General features: G+C 68.1%; 2 protein-coding genes across 3 annotated transcripts; both read right to left on the bottom strand.

Annotated features, from left to right (window-relative positions):
- Positions 1-174: 174 nt before the first annotated feature.
- Positions 175-3945, bottom strand: ANTKMT (adenine nucleotide translocase lysine methyltransferase). 2 transcript variants are annotated; one of them, XM_068909069.1, is made up of 5 exons: positions 3759-3945; positions 2959-3063; positions 2385-2525; positions 1662-1712; positions 175-709 (listed from the first exon to the last, which is right to left on the bottom strand). In XM_068909069.1, exons 1-5 carry the CDS (start codon positions 3918-3920, stop codon positions 521-523), a joined length of 648 nt encoding a protein of 215 aa, XP_068765170.1. In that variant the 5' UTR covers positions 3921-3945; the 3' UTR covers positions 175-520. The 2 variants fall into 2 exon arrangements, with proteins under 2 accessions (XP_068765170.1, XP_068765171.1); XM_068909070.1 differs by lacking the exon at positions 2385-2525 and having other exon boundaries at positions 3759-3944.
- A 5267-nt stretch (positions 3946-9212) lies between these two features.
- Positions 9213-12885, bottom strand: METRN (meteorin, glial cell differentiation regulator). Its single transcript, XM_068908376.1, has 4 exons — positions 12782-12885; positions 10558-10985; positions 10095-10154; positions 9213-9592 (listed from the first exon to the last, which is right to left on the bottom strand). The coding sequence occupies exons 1-4, from the start codon at positions 12865-12867 to the stop codon at positions 9294-9296; spliced, it is 873 nt and encodes a 290-aa protein (XP_068764477.1). The 5' UTR covers positions 12868-12885; the 3' UTR covers positions 9213-9293.
- Positions 12886-22288: the final 9403 nt, after the last annotated feature.

A 22288-nucleotide genomic window follows, 5' to 3' on the forward strand; every position in this document is an offset into this window, starting at 1 on the left:
TCAGCTGCTCTTTCACGGTGGGAGAACGTTATTTCTCTGTGTTCGGTGGAGAGCTGGACACCCGCCATCCTGAGCCCTCTTCCAAGGGACTTTGGAGCAAAGCTTGAAGCAGGGAGCACACCGGCTCTAGAATCACCTTGCAGCTCAACAGCAAAGCAAATGTCTCAAAGAAAGAACCGTCCAAGTATTTATTGTGAAAAATTAATCAAAAATAAACTAACAAACATAAAGAAAGAGGCACTGAAGATTTAGCCCTTAAAGCCTGTGGTAACTCTAGGATTTCTAGATTTGATTCCCTCCTTCATTCTCCTAAACTGACCAGACTTTGGAAAACAAGGAGGGCCTGTGATCCTGCGAGTCTCCAGGCGAGTCTGGCAAAGCATTGCTCTCACACCCCCATTCACTGCTATCTTGGGCCACTGAGCTGAGACCACTGGTTTGGAGAGGCTCAGACAGCGTCTCCGATCCCTGCCCCTTAGCTGGTGACCCTTAAAAGGCCAGGCTCTAAATGAGCTGCCCGTTAGACTGAGCTTCCCTCCGCACTGGTCTGTGCTGCTTGCCGCACCTCCTTCATGTCATAGGCCCAGACTTGATCCAGCCCCTCGCCAATGGTGCTGGCTGGAGTCCAGGATGGGAAGGGGAAGCGTCCAGCCACCACTCGGGCCTCATCTGGCAGTTCTGCAAGGAGCTTGGCAGCTAGGGGAGGTTTCTGGGGAGAGAGAGAGACAGCCAAAGCCAGAAGGCCTTAAAAAATAATCACATAGTTCCAGTGACTCTGCAGCATAGCACAGCACTGTACCACACGCTCTCTCCTAGGCTGTCTGGCCACTACTGGGGATGAATTTGACAAAGGGAAACGGCTTTGGTGATGCGGGAAGCCTGAAACACCAATGCTTGTGGTTCTGCATTCAGAGATGGACTCTCTCTGAAAGGTCACTTAGCGTCCCAATAAAATGTGTTTCCCTGGAGCGTCTCCACCTGGAGACCCAGCCGCATGCGACTTCCTTATGGTAGTGCCACCAGGGAATACAAAACAGTTTCTTTGCATGCGCTCAGCATGGCTGGTGGGTCCCACGCAGACAGCATTGCCTGAAGCCTGTTCCAACACGCACGGCTGGTTCTAGCCCTACACATAGTTGGGATTGGGAACAAATTCAAGTGATGCTGAGCAATTGCTTACACACAGTGAAGCCCACACGTATTGCTAGTTCTCAGCACTCCGTAAGACTCGCTTCTTTGCTTGCATTTTGGGGCACTAAGACTGATTTTGCGGTGTTGACTGTATCAGGTGCTCATAGTGACCAGTAAGAGTGCCAGATAACAAGCACCGCAGGGGACATGGGGACAGTGCTCCCACAAGGGTGCTTCAGGATGATGTGTGGAAGAGAGTCCCAGAACAGGGTCACGTCCACCAGCTACAGTGGGAGCAGGTTGCATTGTTAAAAACACACTCCAGTTTGGCTTTTTATTTCAACATGTGCAATTTTGTGTTTCTCTTTACCTCTGGCCTCTTTATTTTTGGCCTTATTTTTTAAAGAGCGTTTGCCAGTGTTCCAGATATTCTGTCTTTTCTAAGAAACATCCAAGAAGCTTGCTCAGAACAAGAGGGTACCACTCTCACTGTAAGCATCTCATAGCAGGCTCCACAGAGATGGACTTACCACACTGGGAGCCAGGAACACAGTCACATTGTAGCAATCAGAAAGATTCACCTTAAAAGAGAAGAAAGAGGGGAATGAAAGAAGCAACAGAGAGAGTCGGGGCTGGGCTAGGCCAAGGGACTCTGAACTCTTTGAGTGGTCAGACAATTTGCAGGTGACGTTCTAGACCTCAAAGGAATCAAAGACGCTAAAGGACATCTGGGAAGGGGGTCTGTGCTGGTATGCTCTGGTACCAGCTGTGAAAGAAGTATGTCAGTCAAAAAACCTGCATTCGACGCTGTCTCACGATCCTAGACCTGCTCTTCCTGGTGGCGCTTTCTCTAGTCTGTTATCTGATCTGAAGAAGTTAGCTTTTTAACAGCATATCTTTGGCATTTCAGTGACTGTCAGCAGCAGTAGTCAATAATTAAGACATCTCTTCAAAGCTGCCCCCTTGCTGCTCTGAGAAAGAGCATTGTGTGAGCTAAAACAGCAGGGCCGTTGGCGAGGATGCCCTGCGTGGCTTTTCTCTGGCTGCTGCTCTTGGAGCGGAGGCTGCCGTGTACCTCTCCCAGGAGCAGAGTGGATTAGAAAAGGAGCCAGAAGCCTTCAACTACGCCTGTTTGGAGGAGCAGGCCAAACCTCTGGTGCTGCCCTAGCTAAGGCACCAGCGCACGTGTTCAGCAGTCAGATAGATCACAGAGCCGTGTTGAGAGCTCTGCCCTCAGCCCAGCATCCTGTTACCTTCCACAGATCTTGCTTCAGGAAGGAAACCTTCCCGTTATATCCAGCCTTCCAGGCCCGATAGTTGGAGAGGCGCAGCAGCCAAGGGTTGAGCTCATAGCCAACGGCTGGTCTCAGGCCTTGCTTATAGGCCTCTATTACCTAGAGGAAGAGAGTTGCACCTAAAATGAACTTTCTTGTTTACTTGAGGGTGCCGGGGTTGCTGGCCAGCTTCCACTTGCTCCGTCAGGTGCACCTACTGCGCTGCCCGTCCTGGAGCAGCCGTAGCGGGCAGGGAGGTGAGGGCGCAGTGGCCAGCGAGCACAGGCCAGCGTAGCCGGCAGCGAGGCTCAGCGCGTAGCACGCTTTGCCCGACTACGAAGCCGGGAAGGAGCGGGAGCGCTCCTGGTAGAGCGATGCCTGATCCCTCGCTGGAGGGTGCAGCTCAGCACCCTCCTGCTGCGTGCAGCTGTGCTGCTCCGGGGCCAAGCAGGGCTCGGCCCACAGACCCCCGTCCAGGCTGCCCTGGTGCCGCTGGAGGTGCCTCGCCTCGGCGCAGCGGCTAACAGCCCCCCGAGCGCCCGTGCTCCCTTACAAGCCTGCCGTCGCCCGAGCCCAGGTCCACCGTCTTCCCCGAGCGCCCCTCCAGCAGCGCCATCACGTTTGCCACCTGCTGGGCGCTTGACGGCACGTAGGGCACCTGGGGGGGAGGAGAGGGGGTCCCCGTCAGCGCCCAGGCGATGAGGGGGACCCCGTCAGCACCTGGGGGACGAGGGGGTCGGGGCTCCATGTCAGCATCCGGGGCCGAGGGGATTAGAGGAGGGGGGAGGGGGTCTGGGGACGGGGATTCCTGTCAGGACTTGGGGGACAGGGGGGGTCGGGGGTCCCCGTCAGCACACGGGGAGTGAGGGGATGGGGGAACGGGGGGTCAGGGGTTCCTGTCAGCACCTGGGGGGGAGGAGATGGGGGGACAGGGGGGTCGGAGGTCTGCATCAGCACCTGGGGGGGTGAGGGGATAGGGGGATGGGGGGGGATGGGGGTCCCCATCAGCACCCAGGGGGGAGGAGATGGGGGAACGGGGGGTCAGGGGTTCCTGTCAGCACCTGGGGGGGAGGAGATGGGGGAAAGGGGGGTCAGGGGTCCCCGTCAGCAGTCGGGGGGGAGGAGATGGGGGAAAGGGGGGGGGGTCAGGGGATGGGGGTCCCCGTCAGCACCCGAGGAGCAAGGAGATGGGGGTCGGGGGTCCACGTCAGCACCCAGGGGATGGGGGTCGGGGGGGCCCGAATCAGCACCGGGGGGAGGAGATGGGGGGTCGGGGGTCCCCGTCAGCACCCGGGAGGGGAAGAGGGGTGGGGGTGGCCCCGGCGGGGGGAGCGGGAAGGGCCGGGGCGGTACCTGGAGGCGCAGCGGCACCCGGCGGAAGCCGGGCATGAGCACGGCGGCCCAGACGGCGTAGGCGGCGAGGCCGGTGCCGGCCGCCAGCTGGAGCAGCCCCCAGCCGCCCAGCGCCCGGCCCTGCAGCCGCCGCGCCAGCTCGTCCAGCTCCTCGGCGTCCATGGCGCCGCGCGGGGCGGGGCCGGCGGGCGGGGAGGGGCGGGGCCGGCGGGCGGGGAGGGGCGGGGCCGGGCGCAGGCCCAGGCGCGGGCCCAGCCGGGCCGCGCTTAGCCGCTCGGCCCGGCCCGACCCGGCTCAGCGGCCGTGAGGGGCCGAGCCGAGCCGAGCCGAGCCGAGCCGAGCCGCCCCGCGGCAGCCCGGGGCCCAGGCTCCCCGCCGCCGCCGGCCCCGCCGCTTTGGGCACCGTTGAATCCCTTGCCTGACCCGCCCTGTGCCCAGAGCCCCGGGAGGGAGGCACGGCGGGCACCGGGGACACGGGGCTCCGGGGATCCCCGGCTGCGGCACCGGGCCTGACACCGGGTCCCGACACCGGGCCACAACACCCGGCACCGTCCCAACACTGGGCCCCGACAGCAGGCCATGACAGTGGGCTGCAACACCGGGCCCGACACCGGCCTTGACACTGGTCCTGGCACCAGATCCCGACACCGGGCCCAACACCAGGTGTGACACCAGTCCCAACACCGGTCCTGAAGCCGAGCTCAGTGTTGGCCCTGACACCAGGCCCGACACTGTGCCACAACACCGGGCTGCAACACAAGGCCCAACACCAGACCCCAACACCGGTCCTGACACCGGATCCCAACACCGGGCCCCGACACCAAGCTCGACACCGGGACCCAACACCTGGTCCCCACACCAGTCGTAACACCGGGCCATGACACCCGGCACCGATCCCAACACCAGGCCCCGACACCAGTCCTGACACCGGGTCCTGACACCAGGCCACGACCCTGGGCCGGGTCACTGGGCCTGACACCGGGTCCTGACACCGGGTCCTGACACCGGCCCCGACGCTGGGCTCGACACCGGGACCCAAGACCTGGTCCCAAAACCAGTTCTGACACTGGGCCATGACACCCGGCACCGGTCCCAACACCGGACCCCAACACCGGTCCCGACACTGGGTCCTGACACCGGGCCCCGACGCCGAGCCTCGGGGGGCTGCGCTGGGGACAGGCGAGGCTTCGCCCCGCGGCGGGGTTTCGCGCCGGCCCGGCCTGCGCGGTGCGGGGCGGCGGGCCGCGGGGGATCTCTCCCTCCTTCCCCGCTGGCTCTTTGTGTCCGGGGGCTGCCCTGAAGCGGCACCACCTGTTGCGGTCGTGCACGCCGCGCCGCATTCAGAGCCCGGCTTAGCGCTTCCTCCTCATGAAAACAGGCTCGAGGAGGAGGCGGCCGCGGTGGGAAAAATTCCAGCGTGTGGGAAGGCGGCGGGGGGCCGGGGCGAGGGGAGGGGGCCGCCGGCGAATCCGCCCGCCGCCGCCGCCGCCAGCCGCTGCCCACCCGCAATTAAAGCAAAAACAAAAACCAAACCAAACAACCGAAGCTGGGGACAATAACGAAGCAATTAGGGCAGCGGGCACACAAAGGGCCGGCGGCTTCCCTGCCCCGCGCGACAGCGGCGGGCGCACCGGCTCGCCTTTCCTTGCGCGCCCGGTGCCTCCCCCCCACCCCGGCCCCCTTTCGCCGTTGCGCCAGGACTCGCCGAGCTCCCCCGGGGCTCGGCCGCCAGCCGCCCCCTCGCCCCGGCCCGCGGCTCCGAGGGTGCCCGGGCCCTCGGCCGGGCCGTGGCAGGAGCCGGGGCGGCTGGCGGCCCGGCCGGAGCGGGGGGCCGCGGGGGCTGCTCCGATTTCCTGGTGCTCGCTGGCAGGTGGAGCCAATTAGGCTGAGAGGGAGCAGAAAATCAGGGGAAATAGGAGCAGGGAGAGGGGGAAAGCGGGGAGGGGGCGCGGCGAGGGGGAAGGGGCGAGCGGGGAGGGGGCCGCCGGAGAGGGGGCCGCGCAGGAAGGCCGGGGCTGGACACCCGCCCGGGACGCTCTCGCTGGGAAACTCGTCAATTAATGGAGCGATCCCCAACGAGGCCCGAGCCCGCGTGCCCGCGGGGGCCGAGCCGGCGGCGTCCACGGCCCAGGCCTGGCAGGTGGCCACGCGAGGCGACCAGTTGGGAGGCGCCGCCGGTGCCAAAGCGCCTTTAATCCGCCTCGGCCGGGCCGGCTCCTCGCTCCTCCCTCGCCGGGGCGGCCGGGGCGGCTGCAAAGCAGCCCTGAATGCCAGGAATTTGTCGCTATGCGCTGGGAAAGCTCGCTCCCCGCCAGCTGTCGGCGGCGCGAGCGGCTGCGCGGGGCGGCCGCCGCTGCCCGCCCCGGGGGGCAGCCGGGGGGCCGGGTCCCCCCCTCCGCGCGCGCGGGGCCCGGCGGGCCGCGGCCAGGCTTCGGCGCGGCCCGGCCGCCTTTGTGCCGGCCGCTTTTGTGCCGGCCGCCATTCCCACGTCGCGGCTTTTATCTGGCGGCGGAGGGGCCGGAGGAAGGAAGAGGGGGGCAGCGAGAGGGAAGAAAAGGGCTGGGGGGGGGGGATGGCGGGAAGCGGCTCACGGCGGCCCTTTGTGCGCGGGGCCGGGGCCGGGGCCGCGCGGCGCTGTCCTGCCGGCAGCCCCTCGCCCGGCCGGGGCGCAGCAGCTCCGGAGACCCTGCCGCCCGGGCTCTCGTTGCATCGGTCCGCAGCGCTCTCCGAGGGGTGAACGGGAGCCGACTCTCGCCCCCAGCAAGGGAAACTGAGGCACGGCCCGGCGGGAGGGCTGCCGGGACGGCCTCGGGGGCTCACCTCCGGCGAGGGAGCCGGTCTGGGGGCTCGAGGCCGTGCCTTGGAGGGTGCGGGCCGGGGGGGCGGCGGGGCGGAGGCGATGCCTTTCTGCACCAGGCCGGAAAAGCTGGCGCGCTGCGTCACCTGGAGCCGCTGCCGGCTCGGCCCGCGCTCTGCCTGCCCGGGTTTGCGGCTCGATGGCGTTTTCTCGTCCTGGTTTATTTTGCCCCGAAAGCGGTGGGGCGATGCTCCGTGCCAAGAGGGGCCGCGCAGCTGATAATGAAGTTGGCTCCGGCCGTGGGGCAGCATCCGCCCGGGGCGGCTCTTCCCCCCGGCCCAGGGCAGCCGGGGAAACTGAGGCAGCCGGCGGGCTCGGTCCCTGCTTCGCTCCGCTTTCTCTCCCTCGCTCCGGAGGCTCTCGCGGGAGGCGTTTCGGCCCCGCCACTGCCTTGGCCGCGTCCCAGCCGCCGCCGGAGCGAGCCGCGGGAAGCGGGGGCGGGAGACCAAATCTGACAGAGGGCAGAGGGCACCGAAAACAACGCGAAAAAATCTGCGGCGGAGAAAGAGCAGAATAACAGCCTTTTCCGCCGCGGCGCAATGATTTGATTTGGCCAAATAAACATATTTGAAGAAAAACAACATATTCTTCTCCTGGCCCCAAACCCACCGGATGTGCCGAGCGTTAAATGCAGTACCGTAGCCAAGAGGAATGCATTAGATTGAGGTGGGGTCAAAGAAACCATCATTTATCTACAGCGTATAGGAAAGGTTATGCGGGTAGCGTAATTCCCTTTGTCTGCGCCTCATTTGTCGGTTTCCCATTGCCAGTTTTGCCCCCTCCTCGCTTTTGCCCGTTCTTTCCCGTCTTGCTGCCTGGCTCGCTGCCCCTCCGCCCTCGCGGCTCTTCGCGCTGACGCCAGGGTACCCATCGGAGCTTCGGCGGCGGCGCGCCGAGCCGGGCGCAGGGGCGACCGCGCGCTGCGGCTAACGCGTGCTCATCAGGCTCACAGGCACGATCTCATCATAAACAGATAATTGTATACTTTTTTTTTTCTTTAGGCGCCAAAGCCAGCAGCCTTCTTTGGAAACATAATTTTGTTACCACGAGAAAGAAGTTATAGTCAGCTGGTGAACGAACTACCTGGTAATTTCGCCGTTAGAGCTACCCTCTTAGGAGAAGTGGGTTTCTTTTTTAATAGCTGAAACAATATCAAGAAGGCATTAAGGGAAAATAAGTGGTGCATGCCAGTGGCCCGCCAGGGACCCCAAATTTTCCCCTCCTTCATAACAGCGATGCAAGCCGCCCCCGTCTTGCAGACCTCCCGAGAGTCTGGTGCGGCGTCCTCGGTTTGCAGCCTGAACCGCTTTGCAGCAGCTTTTGGGTGAGACCCGGCCGGGCCCCTTCCCCGCCAGGCCAGGAGGGTTTCTGGCTCCCCGTGTCCGACTCCGCGGCCGCTTTGGGCAAAGCGAATCCCCCTCGGCCCCACCCGGCGGGGGCGACGCAGGTGGAAAGCGAGAGAGAAAGGGATGAATTCATGGACTAAGAGCGGGAGGGGGCCAAAGGCGCGACGGGGACCGGCCCCGCGCGAGCGCCCAGGGCAGAGCGCCGGGCCCGGCTGGGAAAATCGCCTGGAACAGCCTGGCACAATGAGGCCTTGTGGCTCGCGGGCGATGACGGGAATTAGGCCTGACAGCCCCTCGGCCGGGAGCGGAGCCGCGCGGCCCCGCGGCGCCCCCGGGAGCCGCAAGCCCAGCGAGGTACCACCCCCGGCACAAAGCAGGGACACGGGCGGCGCGAGAAACGCTCTTCTTTCTTTAATACGGACGTTTCGCAACCCGCAAGAGGCAAATACAACCATTTCTTCTACACCACGGAAAAACGCCGCCGGCACTACGCAGCGCTGGGGGGCAGCGGGACTGGGCCCGGCCGCGGGGCCGCGTAGCCCTGGGCACCCACTTTAGATTAGCATCTCCCTCAGCACGGATTTCTTCTACAAAATAAAAAACACGCCTTACAAATACAGTTTAGTTTATATTAAAAAAAAAAAAAAAAGGTCTCAAATTTGGTATCGTTATAACTTTAGTGCACATACGACGCCCCCCGTGGTCAGCAAGCCCTCCCCAAGCCGGCGGGTGCTGCCGCCGCGCGGACCCGGACTGAAACCCTCTGTCCCGCGGCCGGCTCGCCCCCGCGCCCAGCGCCCCGAAACGCATCGCTTTGGTTCTGCGGCCCCCCCGCCTCCCCAGGGCGGGCAACGCCGGAAACCCCTCCGCTTCGCCGCCGCCGCCAGCTGCCCTCTGCACCTCCCGCCTCGCTCCTTCGGCCTCGCTCCTCTTCCTCGGCCAGGGCTGAGCGGGAGCAGCCGCCCCAGCCCCCAGCCCCGGCCCCGTCCCCGCGGCCGGCAGACGCGCGCTGCCGCCCCGCTCCCGCTCTCGCCCTCCACCCTTCGACGTCGCAAATCCACCTCCCGGCCACCCCGGCGCTTCCCCCCGCGCCCGTTCCCAGCCCGCTGCCCCGCCGGCGGCCGCCCCGCGCCTGGGGGGGCAACGACGGCGGCGGCGGGGGGGGGGGCGTGCCACCCCCTGCTGCCCCGCGGGGCGCAACGCCGGTGCGCCTCGGAAAACCCCTTCCCGCCGGAGCAGGTTTTCGCAGGGCGGCCGAGGCGTCCCGGCGCCCTGCGGGCACCTTGCCGCCCGCCCGCCCGCCGCCCGCCGGCGCCGTTCCCGGCAGCGCCCTCAGTCCAGGGGGAACTCGCAGGGGTTCTGGCGGGCGCGCCGCGCGCCCTCGTAGATGCGCCGGAAGTCCTTGTAGCGGGGCGCGCAGCTGAGCCAGGCCTCGCCGAAGTGCAGCCAGCCCGTGAAGAGGAAGGTGCCGGGGCCCGGCTTGACGCCGCAGCGCAGCGGCGTGCGCATGCTGCCGCCCGCCGCCTGGAACAGCGGCAGCTTCTGCCGGTGGACGCGCGCCGCGCTCACGCCGATCACCGACTCCTGCAGCTCGGCGTCGTTGGCGACGCTCCGGATGTTGCCGCGGACCACTGCGGGCGAAGGAGGGCGGCGGGGGGGGGGGGAGTGAGGGCAGCCCCCCCCCCCCAACCCCGCCGGCGCGCCCGGCCCTTGGCGAAAGGGAGCTGCGGAGCTGCCCGGCTCCGCGTTCGGCTTCCCCGCGACGGGGCGGCCGCGGACCCCCGCCCACCCCGAGCCTCCCTGCGCCGCTCAGCGGCTAACGGAGCGCGCGGGGATAGCTGGCAACGGCCCCCCCAGGGCTTGGCCACGCGCCGAGGGTTTCCCGGCCGCCGCTGCGGCACCCGGCCCTGTTCGCCCCTTCCAGCGCGGGGCCGGGCTCCGCCGTGAGGGGCGCTGGGCACCACGGCTCTCCGAGGGGCCGGGGCACGACGGGGCCGGGCTCAGCCTCTCGGAGCGGCCCGCTGTCCCCAGGGACGGGGGTCTGGGTCTCCGCGGAGCCCGCCCCCCCCCCCACCCCGCAGAGCGGATGGAGACGGAAGAGGGAGACGGGGCCTCCGAGGAGGCTGCACTCACCGAAGTCACTAGTGCAAATGGCCATCAGGATCTCGGTGTCGTTGCACGGCCGGCACGCGCCTGCAGCGGGCAAGCACAGGGCGGTCAGGGCGCCGCCAGCGCCTCCTCCCCGCGGCCGACTTCGCGGCCCAGCTCCGGGCAAGGGGTCGCGGCCCCTCGCCAGCCCCTGGCCCTCGAGGAGGCAGGAATTTTGACCCCCTTTCGGAGGTGGGGAGCTGAGGGTCCTCAGCCGGCCGCCGAAACGAAGGGGCTCAAACACCTTGGGCCCCAGGAGGCTACGGGACTCGGCCGAGGCCAGGCAGCGGCGGCTCCCGGCCCCGAGGAGCCCTCGCCTGGGCACGCCAGCCCGCTCCACGCGCCCGGGCTCGCCGCCGGGGCCAGGCACGCCGACGACGGCGCGAGGCACCCGGCGCCGCAGGAGCCCTTCTTTGAGCCCTGGCTGCCGCCGCCGGCGGGCGCTCACCTTCGCCGCTGAGGCTGCCGGAGGGCAGAGCGAGGCGGGCGCGCCAGTCGGCCCGCAGCTCGTAGCGCAGGGCGGCGATGCGGCGGCTGATGTCGGGGTGCAGGGTGGACTGCAGGAAGAGGGCCACCTTGTCGCGCGGCAGCCAGCTGAAGCAGCGCACGCGGGGCCGGAGGGAGGCGTCCGCCTCCGCCAGCAGCAGCTCCAGCAGCCCGTCCCTCTCCAGGTAGATCTGAGCCCCCCGGAAGGTGCTGGAGGGCTTGATGCAGGCGGTGACGTGGCCGGGGCTCTTGCCGTGGCCGGCGGCCGCCGTGGGCAGCCGGGGCGAGAGGCTGAGGCGCAGCGCCCCGGTCGGGTAGAGCCATTCCAGCGAGCCCTCGGCGCAGTGCAGCGAGAGCTGCTCCACGCTGCCCGCCTCCTGCGACAGGCCGCTGCGGGGGACAAGCAAGGAGGCCGCGTCAGCCCGGGGCGCCTCCGCGGGGCTCCCGCTCCCCCCGGGGGGGGCCGCCGCCGCCGCGCTCCCGGGGCCGCGCGGAAGCAGGTGCCCGTGCCCAGGCGCCCGCGTCGCGGGTGCCAGCCCGACGCTCGCCCTCCCGGGGAGCCGCAGGGGTCCTGCGCCGGTGCCCTTCCCCGGGGCTCCCCGCTCGGCACGTGCCCGGGGTCCCGCGGTTCCTCTCTCGCAAACGCTGCCCGCTGGCGTTTTCCCCACGGTTACGACGTCCCTAACTCGGCGGGATTTTGACCAGCACAAGAGCTGGCACCCGACCGGCCACAACCCAGGGACTCGCGGGGGGGCATCTGAGGGAGGGAGTCGAGAGCTCAAAGGAAAAGGATCGCAGTCCCAACGCACTCCTCTGATTTGGGGTACAATCTCCTGATCCGGGGGGAGGCTCGCGTCGCTGGAGCCGCGGCACCTTGCTGGCAGCCGGGGCAGAGGCTCAGCCAGGGCTGCCGGCTGCGCAGCTCTCCCTTGCGCCCGGTACAGCTCCGAAGCCTGCGCCGCCGAGGCCCGTGCAGCCCTGGCGTCATTTCTTGGCCTCTTCCCCTGCCCCTTCCCCTTGGCTGATTTAAAAAGAAAAACCTCGAGCGGGTCGTGCGGGATGCTGGGGAGGGTTAGGTGGTTTACGCCAGGCTTGTGCTAAACGCACCAGTGTCCAGACTCAGGGCTTGGCTGTTTTTTTAATTGCATTTCTAGCTTTTTCGGAGAAACTCAGAGCCAGGAGGCTTTTGCAGAGCTGGGTACGCGCCGTGCTGGCCCTTTCCTCCGCAGCCTCACGCAGGCAAAGGCAGCGCTGTCCCCTGACCGGCAGCGGGGCTTTGCCTCGCTTCCCCGTCTGCTCCTACCTGTTGCACGAGGGGGAGGCGAGGGCTGCGCGAGCTCGCTGGCGGCGGCCGGCCCAGCCTGCCCGCTTTGTCCCCGGCCGCGCGAGAGGCTGCGCGGCCCCTGCCTCGGCCCTGCCGCAGCCCCTCCTGGCGGGCCCGGGCTCTTTGTTCCAGAGCTCAGCGCCTGTCCGCGGCGCTGCCCCGTGCGAGGCTGCGTTTCGAGGTGCTGGGACGGTTTTGGAGCCCCTTGAGCCCCCCTCCCAGCTGGAGATCCCAGCAGCCGTCGTTTCGGAGGCAGCCCCGCAGCCGGGGTAGCGGGGGGCTCGGGCGGGCCGGGCGCCCGCTGTGCTCACCTGCGCAGGGAGGAAGATGAAGGGAGGCTCACGGAGAAGGCTCCGGATAAAGGCAGGGAAGCAGCGGGGAGCCGTGCGGGGCTCGGGCGCTCTGGGGCTGCTCCCCGGCCCTGGCACCGGTGGGGAAACCGAGGCAGGCGCCCGCCGGCGAGCGCCGAGCCGCGGGAGCGCCCGGCCGGCACCGAGGGAGCGCGGAGCAGCGGGAAGAGGCCGGGCAAGCCCTGGCGGCCGCGGGCAGGGTGATGGGCGGCGGGGGAAGGACGCCGGGGCCGGCGGGAGGGCGGCGCGGGCAGCCCGGCTCCTGCTCGCGGGGCCGCCAGGCTCCGCCGGCTCCGCGCCGGTGGCGGCCCCGGCTCAGCGGGCGGCACCGGGCACCGCGCAGCGGCCGCGGCGGAGGGATGCTCAGCTCCGGCGCGGCGGGACCGGGCACCGGCAGCGGGCGTGGGGCGGCGCGGCCGGGGCTGGGGCCGACGTGCGCGGGGCCGGCGGGGGGCACCTGCCGGCGGCACGGCGCGGCACGGGTCGGGACCGGGGAGCCCCGCGGCGCCTACCTGCCCCTCCAGCTGCACTGATCCGCCGAGTAGCTGCCGAGCGCCGCGCCCAGCCCGGCCAGGCACAGCGCCCACAGCGCCCACATCGCCGCCGCTCCGCTGCCTCCCGCCGCACCGGGCGCTCAGACGGCGGCGGCGGCGGCGCAGGGCGGGCCGGGCGCCCCGCGGCGGCAGCGGCGGCGGCGGCGCCCGGGGGCGCGGAGGGCGGCGGCGGCGGCCCCGGCCATGCCCGCAGCCCGCGCGGCGCCGCGCACCGGCCCCGCCGCCCCGGGGCGGGCCCGGCCCCGCCAATCCGCGCCGCGCCCCGAAACTTTCGGCCAATGGCGGCGGCGAGCGGCGCCGGGGCGGGGCCAGCGGCCCCGGGCGCCGCGGGGGGGCGAGGCCGCGGGCGGGGCGGCGCCGGGACCCCCGGGACCTCCGCGCATCCCCGGCCCCGTGCGCGCCCCCCCGGCCCGGCACCCCCGAGCCCCCCCGGCCCCGGTTCCGCGTGCTCCGGCGGGAGGGGCGCCCCGGGGTGCCCCGGCAGCAGGCCGCGGCGCAGCGGGCGCATCCCGGGTGCGGGCAGCCCGGACGGCTGCGTGCCCAGGGGTACCTGCCGCCCGGGCTGCCCGCACCCACCCGCGCAGGGGCGCCGTTATAATCCGGGAGAGCGGAGCTGAACGACGTTGCCGGCCTCAGGCACGAGGGCTAAACAGCCGCTGTAGCACAGCGTAACAGGGCTGAGAGCCCCGCCAGCGGCAGCGGGCCGGTCCGGGTCCGCCTGTCCCGGTCACCGCTCATCTCCGACAAAGGGTAAATGCCAAGGCTGCGCTTCCAGGGCACGGTCGGATGCAGCAGCAGCTCCTGTCGATGTAATTTCTGTGATTTATCAGCAGCGTTTATAACCGCCGGGAAGCGCCGGGGCTCAGCCCGGGGCTGCTCGGCCTGCGGAGGCCGCGGCGGCGCAGCGGGCTCGGGTGCAGGGAGCGCATCCGCCTCGCCCCGCGCCCCTGCGATGAGCTGTATCTTCGGGAGAGTCAAGCCCCCCCCCCCCCCGCTTTCCCCCCCTTCCCAAAGCTGCTCCTAATTATTTCATTTTTTTCCCCTGCAGACACCATTGTGCCAGGACCACAAACCCTGCAATTAATTAAGTTTCCATCGAGTGACAGCCCGCCAAAATGTTTGAAATAAACACCGAACAATTGCGATGCAATGATACAGGCGAGAGAACAAAGTCCCCCGAGAGAGGGTGGAGCGGAATGGAAATGAGGGATTGTAAATTTGGCCGGCAGAAAGAAAGCGAGGAAGGAGGGGACGGGCAGGGGGCTGGGCCGCCGAGGCAGAGGCAGAGCGGGATTCAGAGCCCTCCGGCCATGAAATGACACTGAAAGAAGTCAATCTGCTGGAATCCATGGAAAATGAGGGCCGTGGCGCCTACTCGAGCCCGTGTCCAAGCCCGGTTTAAGGTGGCGCGGCCAGGGGCCGGGGGCCTGCGGCACGCTACGGTCTAGCCACGGCGGGCGGGGGGACGGCCAGGCTGGGGTGTGCCGGGCATCTCGGGTCCGAGCTGTCGGCCGTGGCATGGGGTGCACGGGCAGGGTGCCGCCTCGCTTGCCGGGGCGCCCTGCCCCGCTCCCGGCCCCGCGGCAGCCCCGGCTCTCAGCGCGCTGCTGGCTCCGCGGCAGGCGCCCCTGCTGCCGCCACGGCCCTGCCGGGCCGGGTCTGCTCTGTGATCCGCCCCGAAGCTACTTCAGCAGAGAAAGCAAGCTCCGTGCCGCCGGGCCACTGCGCACCTGCGGCAGCGCCGGCGGAGGGCAGGCCGCCGGCGGGGCGTTGCATTGCACGGCAGCGCCCGGAGCAGCACCGTGCCCCGGCAAGGCGGGCGGGCGCCGGGCTGCCGCGGCAGGGCCACGTGTCTCTGCCGGGGCGTGTGGCACTCCTGACCGCTGTGCCGGCTGTGAACATCCTTGCTCCACCTTAACGGGGTGCGAAACCTCCTTGCCAGCTTGTCAACCCAGCTGGGCACCACCGGGTGCCGGGGTGCCGCTGGCCCCTGCTGAGCATCCATCGCCTCCGCGGCTGGGCGGCAGGCGCGGGGGTGAACGCTGGCCCCCAACGCAGGGGCGTCCGGAGGAAAGGCAAAGGTGCTGCTGGCTTGGGGGGTCTGGCAGCCGCCAGCCCAGGTCTCGGCGTGAGGTTGCCGGTTCTCTGCAGGGAGGGAGCATCGGCTCGTCCTGGGCTTGCACGGCGCCTAGCGCAGCGTGGGCCGGGCCGCTTCCTGCAAGAGCTGCGCGTGGGCAGCCGGCAGCAACGACGTGCTCCCCAGGGACTTTGGCCGGGAGCTCCAGATGGAGCCGGGCACCCCTCTGCGCGCTCCCGCAGTCCTGCTCCCTCGGCATGTTTCGGCTCCCGTGGGAGGACGGCCCTGCTGCCGCACCGTGGCTGCCCTGGTAGCCGCCCGGTCGCTCTGTGCGGAGCCAGTCCCGCGCCAGGGCGCTGCCGGGGGGTGGTGGGCGCCGGGGCTCCTGGGGCGTCGCGTCCGTTGTGCCGAGCAGGGCATCCCGATGCGACAGGCGCAGGTTGCGCTGGGACACTTCTGCCTTCAGAAAGGCTTTTCGCCTTATTCTGCCAAAGGGAGAGAAAAGCACACGAGTGCGAATTTGGCAGGGCGGCCGGGGGCGGGAGGGCAGCCGGGCGCCCCGCTCCCGCTGGCGCCCGTCCCTGCCACGGGATGCCTTTGATCTCAAGCAAGACTGGCAGGCGTTTCTTTCCATGGTGCCGATGGCATGCTGCGGTCCTCCCCTGCGCTGGCCCTGGACGTGGGCGCGCGCCGGACACCTTCCCGCGCCAGGGCCACGCGCGTCCAGGCCCCCGCGCGCCCACGCCGTGTCGCCCCCTCGCCTGCCCCAGCCCCCAGCCGGGAGCTGGGTTCAGGCCTCATCCATCACAGCCGTCACCACTTTCACCTTGCTGCAACCGCAGCCTTCCCGCACCTCTGGTGGCCGGGCCAGGCCTCCTCGATGTGGGGAGGGTCAGCGGGGGGCTGAGGGGCAGCAGGGGGCTGGGTGCTGGGGAGCAGAGGGTGTGGGGTGCAGGGAGCAGATGGGTGCTGGGGCACAGAGGGGTGCACGGACTGGTCCGTGCCAGCCTGAGGCTTTCATTCCTCCCTTGGGGGCCGGGGCTGGGGCTGGGGCTGGGGCCGGGTGTTTCATCAGTGCAGGGGGCGGCCTGCACCCCGGGCCGGCTGCTGGGGACGGGATGGGCAGCAGGGGCTGCAGCTGATGCGACCGGCTCGGCGCAGGGCCCAGTGTCCCCCCGCCGGCTCGGGAACACCCGTGCGTCACCCTGGGGCTTGGCGGCGGCAGTGAGGGGGCGACGCTGGAGCCCACCAGCATGCCCCACTGCCGGTGCACCGGGAAGAAAACCCCCAAGTGCCGGCGGGCTCCCTGTGCCCGGGGCCGGGGAGCGGCGGCTGCAGCCTGGCCGCGGCCAGCAGCCCCCGGGCTGGGCGCCAGGCTCGCTGGCTGCCGCTTCCTCCGGCTCCGGCCTGCTTTGCTTTTCCCTCCTGCTGAACGGTCCGGGTGGGTCCGGCCGCGCTGAGCTCCCGACTCGGTGCCCGGCGAGCGCGCTGCCCCGAGCGCTTCTGCGGAGCGGCAGCCGCTTCGCCAGTGCCCGCGGCACCGCGGTCAGCAGGCGCTGCGCCCCCAGCCCCGGGCGGGCGCTGGGATGCCCTGGAGGCGCCCGGCGCCGCGGGCTTGCAGTGCCCTCTTGTGACTGCGGGCCGGCCGGGCTGGCAGCCCGCTCCCAAGGGTGCTGCAGCCTGCTTCGGCCGCTTCTCCCGCCAGGCTGCGGATCCCCAGCGGGACTTCTCCTCTTCCGGGAAGTGCGCGGGGGCTGCACGCCCCGAGCCCCCCCGCCGCTCCGCCTGCCGTGGGCCACCTGCGTGCTGAGGCTTCGCCGCCGAGCTGTGGCACCCATCGCCCCGGCGTGCCGAGAGGGTCCCCGCGGCTGCTGGGAGCCTGCGGGCGGTCTCGGGCCCCTGCCGGCGCGGCGTCACGGGCGGCAATGGCTGGTGCTGGAGCAGCCCTGGGGAGCTCTCCCGCAGCCTTGCTGAGACCGAGAGGCTGAGATTTATCAGCTCTCCCCCCGCCGGCTGGGGTCCGCCTCACCAGGACTGCGTTTTGGAGCAGGGATGGCACCGCTATGGTTCCCTACCCTGTAGGAGGGGACAGCCAGTGGGGCCGTGGTGGGGTGTGGGGAAAGGCCTCATGGCCCCTGCGGGTGTCCACCCATCTTAGCCCCACTCCGGGTCCGCTCTGCCCGGCTGCGGGCCTGCGCCGGAGCCTGCGTCTGCGCCCCTCCACCGCGGCGTGGGCCAGGAAAGGCTGCAGTCGGGCAGCAGACAGGTCCCTGAGGCAGGGGCAGGAGAAAACCTTAACAAGCACTGGGGAAGGGGTAGGTTTCCCACTGCCTAGGCAGAGGGGCTGTGCACCTCGGAGGGGCTGGGGCTGGGGTGCAACCTCAGGGGGCTGCCTCGGGGGGGCTGGGGCTGGGGTGCAACCTCGGGGGGCTGCCTCAGACGGGCTGGGGCTGGGGTGCAACCTTGGGGGGCTGCCTCGGAGGGGCTGGGGCTGGGGTCGGGCCCTGGGGGGCACTGCCTCAGTAGGTCCAGCTCCCCGGGCCCTCTGCAGCCTGCTGCTTGCTCTCCTCCCGTTGCAGCTGCGTGGGGAGGCTTTCCTGCCGAGCCGCGAACGCCTGCAGGAGCTCAGGCTGCGTCAGGCACCCACATCATGCTTAAAAAATAGCTCAAAAAGCCTCACTTCAACTCCCAAACGAGCCTCGCTCCCGAGCCCCCGAGCCCGTTTGAGCAGCATCCCCGACCTCCTGCCGCAGCCGGGATCGTCAGGCCCGGCCTCTGCTGGGGACGGGGCGCTTCTCCCTGCCCCCCTTCCAGCACTCAGACAGTACAGAAACACTTTGGACCCTTGTTTCCCAAGAAACCCGGGTGCCCAACAGGCCACCCGCATAGCTGCACCCTCAACTCGTAAATCCAAGCGCACGGCGCCCCAGGTTAGCACCCTGCGGGCAGGCACAACCCTGCGAGACACCGGCGAATCTCTGCAGCCGTTCTGCCTCCAGGGGCTGGTGAGGGGACTGGACCTCCCTCCAGGAGACAGAGCGGCCCCACGGCCAGGTGAGGGGCCCCACAGGCACATGAGGGACCTCATGATTGGGTGAGGGTCCCTACAGCTGGATGAAAGTCCCCATGGCTGGGTAAGGGTCCCCACGGCCAGGACCTACCCTTGCCCACTCTACTGGAGCTGCCCAGCTTCAAAGCTTGTGTGGTGGTGAAGGGCAGTGTGCAGGATCCGTGCCGTGGCTAACGCTGTCTGGAGCACATGCCCCGAGTGACTCAGCCACACGCCAGTGTCCGGCCAACGTGCCAGGAGCTGCCTGGCCTCTGCCCCATCAGTTTAAACCCTGCAGTTTCCCAGTGGGGAGCTGCAGCCTCGCTGCACGGGGTCGAGTGGTGCGGAGCTGGCCGGGCTGTGACACCTGGCCTTGGGGCGGTGACCGATGCCAACCCTCGCTGCTTGCAGCCACAGGGCGACCCGGCTGGCCGGGGCTGCCGCAAGCACGCTGCTCCGCTCGGTGCTGCTCACTCCCTGCTGGGCAAGGCCCTGGGTGCTGCACGGGTGCTCCCTGCACCCGCTTCGTTGGGGATGGACGTCAGTCTGGTCCTCCTGGGGGGCTGAGCCTTGGGAGGGTTTCAGCCTGGGTGGGGATCCAAGCCCTGGGGGGGCTGAACCGTGGTGGGGGTCCAGGGGCTCAGCCCTGGGAGTGGTCTGAATCCTGGGGTCTTGGCCCAGGGTGACTGAGCCATGGGGCTGGTTTGGGGGGGCTGAGGCCTGGGGAGGGACTAAGCCCTCAGGAGGGGACCCTAGGTGGGTCTGAGCCCTGGCTGGGTGTCCAGGGGGACGGAGCCATGGCGGGGGGAGTATGAGACCTAGGGACAGAGATCTGGGGGGCTGAGGTCCAGGATGGGGAGGTCCAGGGGGCTCAACTCTGGGTGGGGTCTGAGCCCAGGGGGAGGATTGACCCTTGGGGAAGTGTCTGAGCCCTGCGAGGCTTATGGGGGGGGCTGAGCCCTGGGGGCCAGAAAGGCTGTGCTGGGCATCGTGGGGCTGGCCCCCAGGCAGGCTCGAAGGCCGGGCTCCCCCTTCCTACTGCCAGCCCTCGCTGCCACCAAAACAACCCGCCCTCCGCGGCAGCCCCTGCGCGTGCATCCTCCCTGGTGGAGAATGGAGCTGCCTATTGATTTGCAGCCCGGCTAAAAATAACTTTCAACTCCTCATCCAGAGCTGTGAAAAATACCCCATTGCTAGGCGACGGCGGTTACCGGGAGACAGCCATCGCTAGGCGACGGCGGTTGCCGCGGCGACGCCGCTGCCTGCACTGCAGTCCGGCTTTGGCACCGCGGTCCAGCCGACCGACCCCGCGCTGCTCCGGCCCGGCCCACGTGGCAGCCTGCCGCGGGGACAAGGAGGAGGAGGAGGAGGAGGAGGGAGGCCTTCACCGCACCACGCACCCCTTCCTCCTCTTCCCACATCAGGCATGTGACTGCGGGGATGAGAGCCCTAACGAAGGCCAATTAGATGCTGGGAGTTTGCATAAAGATGAGCCTCTGAAGGAGCTGTTTCTCCTGCTCTCAGCTGCTTGCCGGGGTGGCCCAGCTCCCCACAGCACCTCAGCCCCAGTGTCCCTGCTGGTGCCAGGCTCTGCACGTTGGGTGCTGGCTCATCACCGCTCCCAGGGCACCCAGAGAGCGACAGGGCCCTGTGGACCAACAGGGTATGGGGGTCCCCATCTGGCTGCAGCATAGGCTAGGGAGCGGAGTCTCCTGCAGTTACAGGCAGAGCTGGGATGGTTGGACATCCCCGAGGTGGTCAGACATCCCAGAGCAGTCAGGTACCCCAGGGTGGCTGCACAGCTCAGGGCAGCTGGATATCCTGGGGCAACCAGATACCCTGAGGCAGTTGGACACCTCAGGATGGTCAGATACCCCAGGACATCTAGACACCTCAGGGCAAATAGACACCCCAGGGTGGTTGGACATCTGGGGACAGTTGGACATCCCAGGATGATCAGGCACCCCAGGGGTACCCCAAGGTGGTCACCCCAAGGGACACCCTAGGTGGTCAGACACCCCAGGGCAGTTGGACACCCCGGGGTGGTCAGATACCCTGGGGCAGCTGGGCACCCTGGGGCAGCTGGACACCCTGCAGCGGCTGGATACCCCAGGGCAGTTACACATCCCAAGGTGGTCGAAAACCCCGGGGCAGCTGGACACCCTGGGGCAGTCAGACACCCCGGGGCAGCACTTGCCCAGCATGGAGCTGAGCTGGTACGAGCTGGGGCCAGGCGCAATGGGCTGGCAGTGGGGAGCGTTTCTGCACTGGATCCAGCACAAATGTGCCACAGAGGTGGGCTGCCCAGGTGGAGCACAGCACATATCTGGGGTGTCCCCATGTCCTAAGCCAGGCTGCCTCCCTTCCACCTTGGACGTGTGCATGGGCTGTGTCAGAATAACGCAGGCCAACGCAGAGAGGACAGGAACGGGCAGCTCCAGGGGGCCAGAGGGCCAGCACACAGCTCATGACTGCTGAGCGTCTTGGGGCCTGTGCCAGGGCTCTCCCTGGCATGAGAGGGGCCCAGCTCCATCCCTTGCCTGGCCCTGGGATGAGAGGGGCTATCTTGTCTCTGCCTAGGGACTTCCATGGTGGTTACAAGCTTTCTCGGCACCGAAGGGTCCCCAAGGGCACTGGACACCCTGGCAGGCCCCAGGAGCCTGGCGTCAGCAGGACTTAGTGTGAACAGCAACTGCACCAGGACCTGGCACTTGGCAGAAGAGGGAAACACCCGTTTCAGCAGTGGGGGCTCTGCCGGGGCTGATCTACTTCCAGGTCACCTGCTAGGACGGTCGGGGCTGGGGCAGTCAGAGCAAGGCCCCCACATGCACCCGGCTCGGCCTGAGCTCACTCCTGCTGTCACCACGGTGTGTGCAGACCCTGGATGCAGTCCCGGGTGATGCCGACAGTGCGACGAGCCGTGCCATGCTCACTGGGAGCCCGTCCTGCCTCCTGCGCTGCTGGAGGCAGCACCCTGGTGCTGGATAGGAGCGGAGGTGCCTGGAGATGCTCCCAGCAGCGCAGTTCTGTCCCATCTGCCCCCAGAGGCCCCAAACACCAGCAGCCCCTGCAGCCCAGCCCAATTCCTCCCTGATGCTGGAGCCAGCGGCTACAGCCTGCTCTTTGCAAGTGGGGCATGGACAGTCGTGCACTGTTGGGGTGGTAGCAGGCCTGCCTGGCTCCTCCAGCCCTACTGAATTTGGGTGTGGGTCTGCTGGCTTTGCCGGGACCCCCAGCTCCATGCCCTGTCCCCAAGATCAGTGGTGCAGCGCCCCAGGCTTCGCACAGACAGACACCAGGGCTCAGCCCTGTCCTGCTCCCGCAGCACCCGTTGGCCAGGGGTGCCAGGAAGTGGGGTGCCCCCAAGCCACAGGCTAGGTCCCTGCAGACCTCCCGACTGCGGACATGGCTGATGGACAGTGACAGCTCCTGGGTCTGGCTGCTCCAATGGCCTCCTCATTTCAGGTGCCCTCTGTGCACTTGGCTCTGAGCATCCATGGAGGGGTCAGTGTCCGTTCCCCAATGCACCTCCTTGGGCCCCTTGAGATGTACCACTGGCCAAAGTGTGGTGGCTGATGGGGTCCTGCAAGCTGCCATGGTGCCCTGGGGACGTCTTGCCATCCCTCCCAGGTCAGCCTGGCTCCCAGTGGGCTTTCTTGGCCTCAAGTTTCTTGGCTTTTTCTATTTCCATTGACTCAGCTGAGGCCGGAGCAGAGGCCGCTCCAGTGCATGCAGACCTGGAGCCTCTTTCATGTATTTTTGGACCCTGTGCCCTTGTCCCTGGTGATGTTCCTTGGCTGTTGATCCCTTGTCCCCACTGTCATGCAAGGAGGACTTCCATCAGAGCTATCTGCCACATCTCAAGGGTTTTCCTCCAGGCCAGACAAGCCAGCCAGGCTGGGAGGTGGAGGCAATGTGTGACTTAGCTGGGCTGCTCTCAGAGAGCCAAAGCAGCCTTTCCAGCCACCACGTCCTGCCCAGGACCTTCCTGCTGCTGAAGTGCTCACGGCTCGGCTGTGTCCTCTCTTGCCCAGCACAGGCCTTGGAGCGGAGCAGTGCTGATTTATCCCAAAGAAGGTCGAGCCCTGAGTGCCGGGCTGCTGTGAAGGCAGGTCCCCAGGGACGGGGCGTACGTGGCCGCGTTGGTGCAGGAGACCAAGCCGGTCCACGGTGCCTTGCAGCCGCCCGGCTTGGCTGACCGGTGCCCAGGGAGCTGGGACGCATGTGGCCATGCCTGCGGCCGTGCTCGCTCCGGCCCTGCGGCCCATCTCCTCCCCCTGAAACACCCTCCAGGCTGCCAGTGCGAAACCCGACCTGCCTTATAAATAATGGAGGAGGG

The sequence above is a fragment of the Struthio camelus genome, chromosome 15 (assembly GCF_040807025.1).
Source record: "Struthio camelus isolate bStrCam1 chromosome 15, bStrCam1.hap1, whole genome shotgun sequence".
In the NCBI taxonomy this organism is placed as follows: domain Eukaryota; kingdom Metazoa; phylum Chordata; class Aves; order Struthioniformes; family Struthionidae; genus Struthio; species Struthio camelus.